This window comes from Vanessa cardui, chromosome 16 (assembly GCF_905220365.1).
Source record: "Vanessa cardui chromosome 16, ilVanCard2.1, whole genome shotgun sequence".
Classification (NCBI taxonomy): Eukaryota; Metazoa; Arthropoda; class Insecta; order Lepidoptera; family Nymphalidae; genus Vanessa; species Vanessa cardui.
The window spans coordinates 3,644,639-3,658,593 of record NC_061138.1 but is presented as its reverse complement, the minus strand read 5'-3'; the positions used below and the strand labels follow the sequence as shown (position 1 = coordinate 3,658,593).

General features: G+C 30.3%; 3 protein-coding genes across 3 annotated transcripts in view; 2 read left to right on the top strand and 1 right to left on the bottom strand.

The window, feature by feature from the left end:
* The window catches only part of LOC124536178 (protein N-terminal asparagine amidohydrolase), a 90,153-nt gene extending 86,666 nt beyond the window's left edge, over positions 1–3,487 (bottom strand). The window contains exon 1 of the mRNA XM_047112656.1: positions 3,468–3,487. The gene's annotated coding sequence lies outside the window, so the exon portion shown is untranslated. The remainder of the gene's footprint in view (positions 1–3,467) is intronic.
* Positions 3,488–6,635: 3,148 nt separating this feature from the next.
* Positions 6,636–11,481, top strand: LOC124536489 (serine/threonine-protein kinase MARK2-like). The gene is made up of 8 exons (XM_047113043.1): positions 6,636–6,906; positions 8,044–8,145; positions 8,235–8,496; positions 8,772–9,054; positions 9,235–9,342; positions 9,508–9,701; positions 9,790–9,974; positions 10,124–11,481. The coding sequence occupies exons 2-8, from the start codon at positions 8,077–8,079 to the stop codon at positions 11,066–11,068; spliced, it is 2,046 nt and encodes a 681-aa protein (XP_046968999.1). The 5' UTR covers positions 6,636–6,906; positions 8,044–8,076; the 3' UTR covers positions 11,069–11,481.
* Positions 11,482–12,804: 1,323 nt separating this feature from the next.
* Positions 12,805–13,955, top strand: part of LOC124536369 (serine/arginine repetitive matrix protein 2) — a 31,148-nt gene continuing 29,997 nt past the window's right edge. Inside the window, exons 1-3 of the mRNA XM_047112899.1 lie at positions 12,805–13,147; positions 13,219–13,348; positions 13,467–13,759. Coding sequence (XP_046968855.1) covers positions 13,051–13,147; positions 13,219–13,348; positions 13,467–13,759 — 520 coding nt within the window. The 5' untranslated portion in view covers positions 12,805–13,050. The remainder of the gene's footprint in view (positions 13,148–13,218; positions 13,349–13,466; positions 13,760–13,955) is intronic.

Below are 13,955 nucleotides of genomic sequence, written 5' to 3'. Positions count from 1 at the left end.
TATGTTGTTGTGTTACGGTTTAAAGGATGAGTGAGCCAGTGTAACTGCAGTTGATGGCGCATTGACTATGTAAGGAATAGTTAATATTTCTTTGAGCGTCCCCTACTATTAGGTGCCTCATATGCTCCTCCGCCAACCTATACCATAAAAAATGCCTATTATACAAATGTCAAAGCGATTTTCATTAGCGATGTATATCGCCGAGTTGTCGACAGTTTAAGTAGACGTGTAATTATCGACACGTAATGCGATTCAATCCTCATATAATATGTCCGCGCCATTCGATATACCAACAACAACCCGCAATCATCAGTTAAGATGCACGCGTTCTAACCAGTGCAGGGCCATCTCGACTCAAAGTTCTTGATATTTTGTTTATATTTTCTTTTATATATAATAACGAATCTCTAAAGTATGATCAACATGGCATTACAACACCGCATTTGAATTAGCTTTCAAGGTACTCCTATAAGAGGATTCAGAACCCCAACTCTTCTCTTGTTTACTCAATATACGTTATTAGTATTAATCCTTCAACAACAACTAAACTTATGTTATACCAAGTTGATGATGATGCTAGTAATTTTGAATAGTTTTTAGCTAAGTATATAGGATTTGCTATAAAAGCTAATTCATTTTTTTTCAGTCCATGTTATGGCGGGGAATGGCCATCTTATAGTAAGTAATTACCGCTACCTATAAACATTGGTGCTGTAAGATATTTTATGCTCAAATGCGCCACTAACCTTGGAAAATGAGATATTATGTCCCTTGTACCTGTAATTACACTGATTACACACAACTTAACAATACTAAGTATTACTGATTTGCGATATAATATCATGAGGGATTGGTTTGAGTCAAACAGAAAAGTTTGTCAAACAAATATTGCTGTTTGTATCATGTTGTAATTATTGACATATTTTGAACATGCATGCCTGCTTCATACGTTATGTTTAGAAATCCGCTTCTAGAGATAGTTACATGAATAGCCTATGCGTTATAACCTTCCTTATTTAAAAGTAGGTAACAGGTTTATTAACTTATTACCTGAATCGAAAAAGAAAACGTTAGTTACATTTACGATCTTAAATACAAAAATTGTAACTACCTACATTGTAATAATGTGATATTTTTTCCAATTCACGCTTATAGCCCGTTATCAATTAATCAGATATCAAAAATAAATTTTGGAACTTAACATACAAAAGTGTAACGACAAACTGTCGTGTCGTTTGAAACATACCTCTTTTCCTAACGCTCGCTTTTGTTTTTACGATATCGTGGTGAGTTACCCGAGCTGACTGTGGGCGGTCGACTATTGCTTTAGTAACAAGGTCTGTTAACACCAGGATGCAATTTAAACTACTTTAACGTAAAATGAAACGAAAAACTTGTTACACAGAGCGATAAACTGCAGCCGTCAAAGAAGTAAATGCAAAGTGCAACTTATAAAGTTATCTGAAGCAGCAGTACACTATTTCTGCACGGAGATAATATTTTTAACAACTTTGCTTCTTAAGGGGAAAATTCATTTTGTACCACGTTATATTTTATAATAAAATATTTAACTTTAATAAATTCTCTATATACTTATTAATAAATAATATATAACGGAGCAGCATGTCCGAGGCCGTTTTTAAAAAACATCGTCATCGTCATCGTCATCACGAGCGTCCGAGTTTCGATTTTTAACCATCTTCGGTGGTATGAAATAAAACTAAGGAAACAATCCTCTCTGATTTATTCCAATATGAGGAGCTCCTCAACAACAACAACATCAGCCTGTAAATTTCCCACTGTTGGGCTAAAGCCTCCTCTCTCTTTGAGGAGAAGGTTTGGAACATGTTCCACCACAATGTTCCAATCTTCACTGCCGAGCATGAGATGAATTGTTAAGATAAATTAAGCACATGAACAATCAGTGGTGCTTGCCTGGATTTGAACATGCAATCATCGGTTAAGATGCACACGTTCCAAACACTGGCGCTTCTCGTCTTAAAAATAAAAATGTTACAGATTACACAAATTTAGTAATTAGAGGCAAAGGAAACATAATAATTTAAATCTGGCAACAAAATTGCATATTTTGGCACAACTAAGGTATTTAGGAGCACATCGCAGATTAAATTGATATATGTTCCTCCTCAGACTCGAAAATAGTCATCATGAATTACATAAGCTAAATACGTCCGGATCAATGTACAGTCAGTCAATATTTGAAGTTAAACTCTTTTGAGTGCACAACTCAAGGTTAATTTGAATTTAAATTATTCTACAAGAAGAATAAAGCAAAACTTAAATTTACTAAGCACATGGGAATTGCTAAACTCTTCTGATATAATATGCAGGACAACATAAAGGTTAGTTCTTAAATAGGTATTACATATATCATAATTTATAATACAACACATTTAACTTCTTAAATATCTGTTTTGATTTTATTTCCAGAGTCCCAATAATGACGAAATGACATACCAATTTACCTACAATATACCTACCTACCTATATACATGATATAAATTCATTGTTAATGTTGTTCATTTGTCTTTACTAATTCCATAATTCAAATAGGCTTTAGAGATTGAAGCAATACTGATATAATGGAAAAGTAATGATAATGATCATACAGATTAAAATATTTCAGGAACATTAATTTTATAATTTAATTAAAACTCATTTAAGCCTTGTGTTTCATAATGAATTATAATATAAGCCTAACAAAATGCATAGTGGGTTATGTGGTTGAATTAATTAAATCCAAATTTGCCTGAAAAACTCAAAACCATTTTGTTAGTATATAATAAAATCACTAATAATGATTTCCTATACTAACTGAATATGATACTAATAAATACCTTGTAAAAAGATTCAATTATTTTGGATATATTTGTCACATATTTTATTTTCTTTATAACATATTTTGATCATTATTTTTTATAGAAAACAGCAAGATCGAAATCATGAAGTTGCTGGAAAACAATAATGCTTAATTAATATTTTTTTATTTTAAGTGTGTAAGGTACTTAAGGTGTAACTTTGGTAAAATGTAGTCTATTAATAAAAAAGGATTATTAGTCTATGACGTACAGTGGCTGACTATTTTAATTTTGTTGACAACTTAACACAACAAATACTTAACACAGCAATATACCTCTGAAAGATGATTTACTAAAATAATATATTATTTTTGTTTGTATTATGGCAATAATTTTAATTGACAATAATTACCCCATACTTATAATAAAGAAAATTACGTATATTACGCACTGTAACGATAGATTGGTATTATATTGTATTCTGATAATATCATATTTAACATTACAACAATATATGCCTTTAAACATCTAGGATTATATAAAAGCAAACACCAGTATTTGAAGCAACAAATGTTATGGAACATTTTGGAACATAAATAACCTAAAAGTAGTCGAAGGTCACCACTAATAGATTAAATATTAACTTACCGAAGGGCTAAGATACGAAGATCTTTTAATTTGACAAATATTTCGCTAAAACGTTTTAACTTATCATTAAAAACATAAAATAATAGTACCACAACAAACAAATTTCAACTGTCAACATACAAAGACTTATAAATGACAGTGACAGCACGACAACTGACATAATAATCGACAGCTGTAAATGTTATAGATAAAAATATATAATCCATACAGGGGCTATTAAGATTAAGTAATTAAATATATACAATTACGATAAAATTAAAAATAATTACTTTATAAATCCCGCGTGGAATGTTGTAAGGAATAGTATCAAATATTATTTTATTTGTTTATAGTTACAATCAATAATTTCAGTCTTTATTTTTTTAATTATTAGGTACACGTTACTCTAATACCTAAACTAGGCCGAGCCTGTACTATAGGTACTAGTCACTTCCAAGTATCTAAATTAATTGTGACATAATTATGCTATTGTTATATAATGGAAAACGTAGGTATTTAATATATATCCTTATTATCATTTTCACCCATATCAATAAGTTTTTTTTATTTTTTTTATTAACATAAGAATTAACAACATTAAATGCTTAAATATATACAAATATGAACTAAAACTAGTTACTGTATAAATCTTGACCGCGTGGAATGGTGGCAAGAATGCTAGCAGCATTTCCCCGTTGAATCGCAATTCCGATCCTCTGGGCAAAAAACGAACCAGCCCTCCTGTCACCAGTGGATTCAATGAGGCGAGGTGTTATACTTTTGATGAAGCTTGTTGCACCACTACTCCAAGGGCCAAGCGTTTCGACAGCAAATGGAACAAAAAAGTAATTAGATATAATAAGTAATTTAATAATAATCCACAACTTACAATTTTATTTGTGTGTATCGTTTCTTATTAGCAATTTTTTTTAATATTACTTGCTGTAAATAATTCTTATGGAAATAAATGTATCAAATATAGAAATGAAACATAGCTAAACCATATGATATTAAAATTCCGTCGATGTACCTCTTTTGAAATTAATTATTTAAAATAATATTGCGCTAAAATTCTTTTTTTTATAATTCAAAGTCTCAGGCGAGCATCAAAATACATCTTGTGTGTTGTGTGTTCTTAGCAAGTAAAATTTAACTGACAATATAATCAATTTTTTACACTGTGTAATACCCGCTGTGCCCGCGATCTTGTACGCGTTTGAAGTTAACAAAAAAACAATATTGTAGCCTAAGTTACTCCCTATTATATCAGTTATCTGCCAGTGAAAGTCCCTTCAAAATCGGTCCAGCCGTTCCAAAGGTTAGTCGGGAAAAACAGATAGACAGACCGACAAAAATTATAAAAAATGTTATTTTGGTATATGTACCGAGTATACACAGACACACTCTATACACAAACTAGTATATATATACACTCCAATTTAATTATATGTATAGATTTTCTTACTCCTGACAAGTAATACTGAAAATTTAGAAATTAAAAAAAATCGAACTATTTCATCTGAATAGGTACTAAATTGTCATTACTAATTCAATCTTCTAACAATTCCCTCATTATCCCAGTACCATGCTGGTGGTGCAATAGTACTACCCTTAATGGGAAAGATACACAATATTAATGAGTTTACAAATAGTCAAAATTTTAAATCCGTGATCTTTAGTTAAGAAATACATGTTTTAGATACTGGGCCGGCTCGACTGTGACTGCTAAACAGCATTTATTTTTATTAATAACAGGCACAATTATTATGAATGAAACAAATAGATATTTAAAACGAAAACAAAAATTACCATGAGATATAAAGATGACATACATATTTGAAACAATATATAAATATGCTTTTGAGAAAGCAATAATACGTATTAAACTATTTTCTGTTTGATACAATAAGTAACTTTAATTTTGATTCATTATAAGATTTAGCGACATCCGTCAACCAATGCGAGTTTATTAAGTTTTCTATTAATAATTTAAAAAATCGCAGAGGCCTGGAAATTTGATGTTGGCAATATATACTCTGTATTTGGGCAAATCGTTTGGTTATGTACCCAAAATTTATTCGATCAAATCAGAGTATACAGAGAAATAAAGAAGAGGTGCGCCTGTGATAGGCACATAATACAGACGACGGCCTAATGAGCTTTGGGTATAATTCAACCCTAAAGAAAACTCAGATACAGATCACGAGTGTAGACAGTATTCCATTTTGTTATGTACATGAAATGTTAATTACATATTGTATTATGATTGCAACTGCAGTCTACTACTAACCTTAGGGTTGTGATAGCATATATCTCTTCTTTTACACGATATTTGAATTGAAAATATATGAAAACATTTATTTTAAAAGTAGTATACAATTTCAAGGAATTGCAATAAAACTGAACTTTGACGTAAACTTGAAATAGAAAAACCATTTAATAATTTACAATACTTAAAACTTCTGTTAATGCATCCTGGTGATTCTCAATAGTCAAAATCATTTTTATCGGACTATTAGTCGCAATACGAAATTTGGAAAAATGATATGGAAGTAAAATACAGTTAATTAGTCAATATATTCATCAAACTACGCCATTTAGAAATATCTATATAATATGTTTTCTTCATCATTAATTAATAGATGTATCTGTTTCGTACCTATTCGTAATTAACTATTACTTAATCAATTTTTCTATATCACATAGGTACGTTAAAAACTTTAAACGAATATAAATTGTAATCAGTAGTATGATACAGGCCAGTTTTTAAATATTTCGACTTCATAATAAAATATTCTATAATATTTCACTCATTAGAATCACCATTAACGCTTAAGTAAGTCTAATTGAAATTAGAATTATTGGCGTGTTGCCAATTTAAGGTCTAGAAATTTGCTCATTCTAAATATAAATTAAAACATTTTTAATTAATGCAATTCGATTGTGACGTCTAAATCTTATTCATAAACATTAATGAAGTAGTAAACACACTTCTATATTTAAAAAAAAAGTGTAATGATTTTATTGAACGTATATGCTATCAGTCAAACGTTGTAAACTAAGTTTTGAAGCATAAAAGGGTATAAGAATATAAAGTTCCTTCTTCTCTTGTATTTTTACAGAATTAAGACGAAAAATCATCAGGTCGTTGATCGTTATGTTTCAGTTATAAAATGATTTTTACTTGTATACGTAGCACGAAAATAACCGGCCGGGTGTCGCTGCGTGTGAGCCGCCAGTTGAAACATAAGCGCCGGTCGACCTACCCGCAAATCTAGAAATATAACAAAACGTTTCTAACCGGAATTCTATTGTGGATGTGCTAATGAGTGAAAGTATATTGTGATATAATTTATCCCCTTTACTGAAATGTGACACATATGTGATAGTGTTGGATGAACTCCAAACATAAGTGAAACAATAATTTAACATTAACCAGGCATTTTTGCTTTAGTCTTTGGTAATTGACGAATACTTTATATAATATTTTTGTTTTCAATTACTCCTTTTTTATATTAGTAAATGTTACCATAGATAAAGAAATATAAAATAAATGGAAACGATAGACATTTATTCTTTGAATACCCTATGCTGTCATTAAAAAATAGTGTGGCTGAAAAATAAACCTGAAATACTTCCAATTAAAAAAAATTGTTCTTTCTAATAATAAAAGAAAGAATACAAAAATAATATAATGTTTTCTTTTATTTAATGTAATTATTATGTGTAAATGAAATTTAAAATAATTTATGTATATATATAACGTATTTTACAAATATACAATACATATTTCTTGAGACGTATGTATGAAATATATGACGTAAAGCGAATTTATCGTCTAATCAAAAAATATAATAATAATCTATGAATCAAAAAATAAATACGCAAACAGATTCATTTATTTTATTATAAAAGATATTTTTTGTGCCGGATGCTGGAGACAAGTAATCTTGACCTAATTAGCAATCATTACATTCAGTATGCCATATATCATTTTTTATTGAAGTTTTGTATATACCTAAGTATCTTCTTCTAAATTAATTTCTAACGTAATAGACATAGCTTTCGTAGACATGGCAGTTACTATAATTGATTTATCCAAAATACATGGGTAATTAAAATGATCCTACATTAATAAATAATATTAAAAGATTTTTTAAATTAACATTTACTTTCTCGCTCTTACATATATATATTTATTGATATTGAAATATTTAAAGAAAAATTGTGATAGTGATTAAGCGCAATAGCCGTTATCGATATTACTATTTTGATTATTTCTAATTTGAATGCAACTATCATATCGTCATTATTTATAGTTTAAATGAAGCCAAAAGCAATTTTACTTAAGCAATCAAGCATTCAAGAGGTATAAACGATAAGTGTTGTCACTGTGACGTCAGGACAGCTGTCTGGTTCAGGAGTAGACATCATGATCTGGCAAAATGCCAAGATCATTCACTCAACGATTTCTTATGAAATGAGAACGACGTTAAATATCTTTATTCAAATCCTTATGGAACAATACTTTTAGAAATATTGGGGCAGATTCGAGGTCACTAGGTCAATACTAACAAAAAATTTCTTCTATTTTCAGTTCAGAAAGAATGACTCATATGAAAACTAAAAGATGAATAGTGGTACAAGGCGGGCTCTTACTGGCTCAATACATAAAATTAGGGAATTTGAATTGGAAAAAGTAAGATAATATTCAAATCTTCTTGCTTAAATTATACTTAAGATAAATGTAACTAATATAATCTGAACAAATTTGCATTATTCTCCTAGGTTTGTTTGGTCGAAGAATTTGATATACTGCAAATAGTTGGTGAAGGATGGTTTGGAAAGATACTTCTAGTAGAACACAGAGCATCTGATACAGAAATCGTTTTAAAGGCATTACCAAAACCTTATGTATCTATACGAGATTTTTACAGAGAATTCCATTACGGCTTACATTTAAGTGCACACAAAAACATCGTAACTACATTCGATGTTGCCTTTGAGACTGCTGGTTTTTATGTTTTTTGTCAAGAATATGCACCCTTAGGTAAGATTTTCTTTTATTATATCTAAACTATTAAGGATTGTTAGGCAATTTAGTTTTGTTGTGGCAATCAATTCAACACACTCATATATCTATTTACTCTTCATTGGAATAAGGCCAAACGTAAAATAAATGTACATGGCTTTGCCCAGTACGGTACGGATGTTTCGTTGAAATCGAAATTATATAACATAGCTTTGTTGATAGTGTTGACGGCAAAGATGTGTGAAAGATATGTCCAAGTTATATATTCTATAGGCTATTACTTTTTATTTCAGGTGACCTAACATCAAACATGCTAGATACTGGGATCGGAGAAATCCATACAAAAAGAGTAGCAAAACAATTAGCTGCAGCTTTGGAGCATTTACATCAAAGAGATCTTGTTCATCGTGATGTCAAATTGGACAATATTCTTATATTTAAATCTGACTTTTCTAGAATAAAACTGTGTGATTTCGGAGAAACGAGAAAAGCACAATCAGTAGTTAGAAGAAGAAATGAATGGTTACCCTATTCGCCACCAGAAGTATTAAAACTGTCAATGGATAGCACATACAAGTAATATATTTATCTACAATTTTAAAACAAAAATTCATAAATGAAAATAAAGTTTCTTTTAAACGTCATTTTTAATTGTATTAAACGTAAAATAAGCGTTAGCCATTATAGAATATCGACGAAATTAAATTCTTAAACAAAGCAGAACGCATTACTCATCGTGTTTATTTTTAATTCCAGAGCACTAATAAGTCACGATATTTGGCAATTTGGCGTAGTTATATTTATTTGCCTAACGGGTTGCTTGCCCTGGCAGAAAGCCGCCTTCGACGATCCTAGATATTTAAGGTAAGCTTGATGATATTAAAATTAAAACCTACACAGGTGTTATTGATGCGTATTTTAATCCACGCAAAACTACATAGTTTTCATAAGCTTGTGTTTCATGATTTGTGCCTTTGTATTCAGAGTAATGTTCATAGGTATTAGTAATAAATATATGTTTCCTTTAAGCTACTTCAATTGGTATAATAGCGCCAATCCTCTAAAAAAGCAACCTAAGCTATGGAAGATGGTGTCGTCCAAAGCTCAAAAAATGTTCAAGAAATTTGTAGAGCCGAGAGTTGAAAAACGAGCTTCTAATTTTGTTGAACTATCGCGATATATTGAGGATCGATGGATGGCAAAAGGATATACGGATCGCATTGGTAACATTTATATTATTTTTAGAAAATTAGCAGAAGCATGTGTATAAAAAGTTCAATATACAATAAATAAAGAAAACTTTTCTTTCAGCTGGAGGGGATATTGATGAGCTTTGTCCATCAATGTATAGTTTTCACAGCGATCCAAACGAAAAGAACATATTACTCAAACATTTCAGGGACAATGGTATTGAAACCGTAGTTGATCGCCATGAGAAGAAGCAGAGGATCCGTGAATGGATTCAAAACAGTGTGATAGAAGAAGCTGATGAAGAGGTCAGTGATCACGATGACTAGTTTCATTATACTGTTCTGAATAATAGTCAAATATTCAATCTTGAATACATCATTTACACTGATGTATGCTTAAAAACAGATTTAGAAACGACGATTCAAATTTCATTGTTAAATTATTTTTCTTACAGGAAGAAAACGAACCAGAACCCACACCTTATGACGATAGTGATGTCGAATTAGAAGATCGATCACGACCCCATCCAATCGACGAAAGTCACAGAGTAACTCTACGTTTTGATACTGAAAAACACATTAATCCCAGAACAGGAGAAATAATTGAAGGAGTTAGTCGAACCACTGAAAAAAATCCTCTCTCTTATGATGTACAAAATATAGAACCGGTTGCACCTGCTAATGTTGTTCGCAGGTATGGCGTGAAGGATGAATCTTCATCTCAGAGTTCAAACAAAGACAGTGCATACGGATCTATGGAAACAACAAATAAAAATACTGTATCTCATTCTGAAAACAAACATACCTTACACATTGATAGAGTTTCAAACTATTCTCCAAGTAGATCGTTAAGTGCCATATCACTTCAACAAAATTCAATGCCATTGTCTTCTCACGTTCAAAGATTCCAAAAGAGCGAAGAAGTATTTTCTAAAGAATTAGAGAATGCAAAAGGAAGTACGTCAACGCTTCAATCTGTAGGAAATTCATCAAGATCAAATAGTATCCAAGTTACACGTAATAGCTCGCTTGAAAGTACAAACACAATCGATGGACCGGTTGAAAATGAAAATCCTAATCCGTCAAAACCAAATCCTGTCGTCACTCAAAATGGTTTTAGCCCAGGTCATAAGAGTCAAGAGTCAAATAACGCTCAATCACCACCCTCATATGTATCGATGAAGAATTCAGTGTATGAAAATGTTAATGGACGCAGTGAATCAGCGAAATACAAAAGAAATGAAAACAATATTGAAAATAATCAGTCACTCGATAGTCCATATACTTCAATGTTAAACATTGTTCAAGGACAAATAAAAATAAGTCCACATGCGAAAGAAATGAATAGAAACGTAGTTAACGTGTCGGTGACACAAGTAAGTCGCAATAATAAACGATAGTTTTTGCTCAATAATATAATAAATATAAAATATTTGCTACTTTAATACATAGGACATTTTTTTTATTTTAATATTATCATATTCCAAGTTTATTTAGCCCTTAAATATATACAAATATGAATTAACATTATTTACTGTATAAATATTGAAAACGTATTATTTATTAATAATTATTTCTTAATTTTAGTTTATTTCCGTTATAATGTATAACGATTTAACTTATTGGCATATACGACAATCATTTTATAATTTGTACATATTAGAAATAAGATAATATAATATGTATGATCTGTTATCGCTAAATTTTGCATAAAAGTTTTGTATATTTATACCATTGATAATCATTTACACATGTACATTATATTTACGCACATTTGTAATAGTTCAAAAATCAAAATTACTTTTTTAAATAAAGACACTTCTATTATTTGTTATATAGAATATTATTTCGTTACAATATCCACACAAATTAAAAAAAACTAAACTTTCATACACTATAAATAAATGACAATTTTAATGAATAGGTAAGTAATATAACACGAGCTCTAAATTACCTTTTTACTGTTAGTTGTAAGAAACAAACACTATAAAATGACTAATTAAAAACTCAAGTCTTACAAAATGATCATGATCAATACAAATTACCAATATGTAGATTAATATTATTTAATATTACGTACAAGACACGCATTGCAAAGTTGCCATAAAAAGAATATATTTTAACCGTCTTCATTGGTGGACTAAAGACTCTGTTTTGTCACTGGAAGGGCTACTGGGTTGTTGTCGGTGATACGTATGAAGCTTGCATTGAGTAAGCTTACACTGTATTGCGATGTCGGTTTCAGAAGAAGCGTTGTTTTATATAGGAATTATTTCATAATACATTATAAAACCTTATAAAATAGGACGAAATCGAGCACAGGTTCCTTCGGTTTGTATGTGCTGAATCAAGCTATGAATAAATTTCAAACCTGTCAGATAGACATTTTTAAATTGCATCGGTTTCAATTTAAATCCTCAGTTAGAATTAAAAAGCATATCAAAACTGGTTTGATGCAATCTCCATTACAATTATAACTTTAAAAGAAAGAAATGAAAAAAAAGATAAAATATGGTTTAGATGAAGTTTGCCACCACAGTACCTATACCTATGAAAACTACTAGGACTTGCATGTTAAATGGTTTACATATTTCATTTTATTACATACTTCGAGAGAAGTGGAACAGATATTTTGAATTTGCATCTATGAGACTGCCTTCTGTTTTCAAGCTCAAAAATCTGTTCTTAATTATTACACAACTAACTGAAGCTTTCTGGCCCTTTCTGACCAAAGTAGAATATGCTTTGGTCGTCGACTTGTCCGTGATTCACATTTTTGTATAATATAATTTATTGAAGTTGAAGCCCAAACCAAAACTAAAACACTAGCTGGCGGGGACCGTTATGTATATTTTATTCTTCAAGGATAACTGTGTCTGTTCTCTTTATACAAGAGCAATTATGTTGTAAGGAAAAGACTACAGAAACCAACACATTAATGGCTGATTCCTTATTTTTTAAAGAATCTTACCAATGCCCCAAAATAATTAAGAAATTACTAATTTAATTTACAAGTTTTGAGTACATATTTATTAGTGCCAATAGCCATTCAAAGTGAGGAATCTTCTTTAAAGAATTTAATGCCACAAATTTCAGACAACATCGAATAATGTCAAAGTCATAAAGTTGTCAAACGTCAAAGTGTTAGGTCAAAATTAAATTTACACCGCGCTTACCGAACTTGTACATCAAATAACAATAATTCATATAAAATATACGTTATTTTATCCTATTTAAAATAGAATTAAGTTTAGTTATAAATATTTCTTTTTATAATAACAATGAAACTATAATGAAAGAACTAATATAATGTCGCATAACCTGTAGGATTATAAAAAAGCCGTTTCGTTTTAGTAAAAGTAGGATCAAATAAGTGTGAATAATGCAAAAGTTACAAGAAAGTGTGTTTTCTATTGTTAAAACAACCAGTCTTTCATCCGCTGTTTTTAGTTTTTTACAACCAACTGAGGATTTTTTAGGTTCGTAGTTTGGATATTGTTTACTGAAAGATTTACGAAAACAAAATCATTTACGATTTCATATTTTACAGATAAAACGCCTTTGGGGGGTATTCTCCGCGATACTAAGTATGCGTGGCTTGCTCTTGGACCCAAGTTTTGTGTTGTTGATTTAAGAAGTGGTTTGAAAATAGCGGCGCGGACATTTGGTAATGGAATAAGGTATGTTATAGTTGCCGTATTATGTCATATACCTGTGATCCTTTCAAATGGACGAGTATTTATTTAAGGACTACTATTTTATTTATTTTGTTTGTAATATTTTTGATTATATTTACAGTAGCCGTATCTCCGTCACAAGTGTTGTCGAAATTCCAACACCACTCACAGATAACTCTCAACAACTAATAATAAGTCTAGAATGTGATGATACCACAAGTCTTATTTGTGTCTTTCACATAAACGGCTCTCAGCTGCTCCGCTGTATACAAACTGATGTTGTTATAACCGAACTGGCAGTTTGTGATGGTCTGCCAAATGGACCACTTATGTGTTTCAATGGATTGGTTATGGCTGGCACTCGTAAAGGAGAAATAATTATATTCGATCTTAATAGAGCCAGTTTGATACAAGGTAAATATGATACATGATATCTGAGATTTATTACTACTATTTTTTTTTATTATATATGTATATGTAAGTGTGATATGTTATTGATTTCATATATTATATAAGGTTTTAGCAATAATCACACATTTCTTTTAACTATCTTTGGAAAGGACTGATCACAGTTAAAACATAAAATAAATGTATATCACAAGATAAAGTA

Coding starts and splice junctions, on each gene's coding strand:
- LOC124536489 (XM_047113043.1), top strand. CDS start 8,077: ATGAATAGTGGTACAAGGCGGGCTCTTACTGGCTCAATACATAAAATT. Junction 9,343..9,507: donor GACGATCCTAGATATTTAAG/GTAAGCTTGATG, acceptor GTTTCCTTTAAG/CTACTTCAATTGGTATAATA. Junction 9,702..9,789: donor AGGATATACGGATCGCATTG/GTAACATTTATA, acceptor CTTTTCTTTCAG/CTGGAGGGGATATTGATGAG.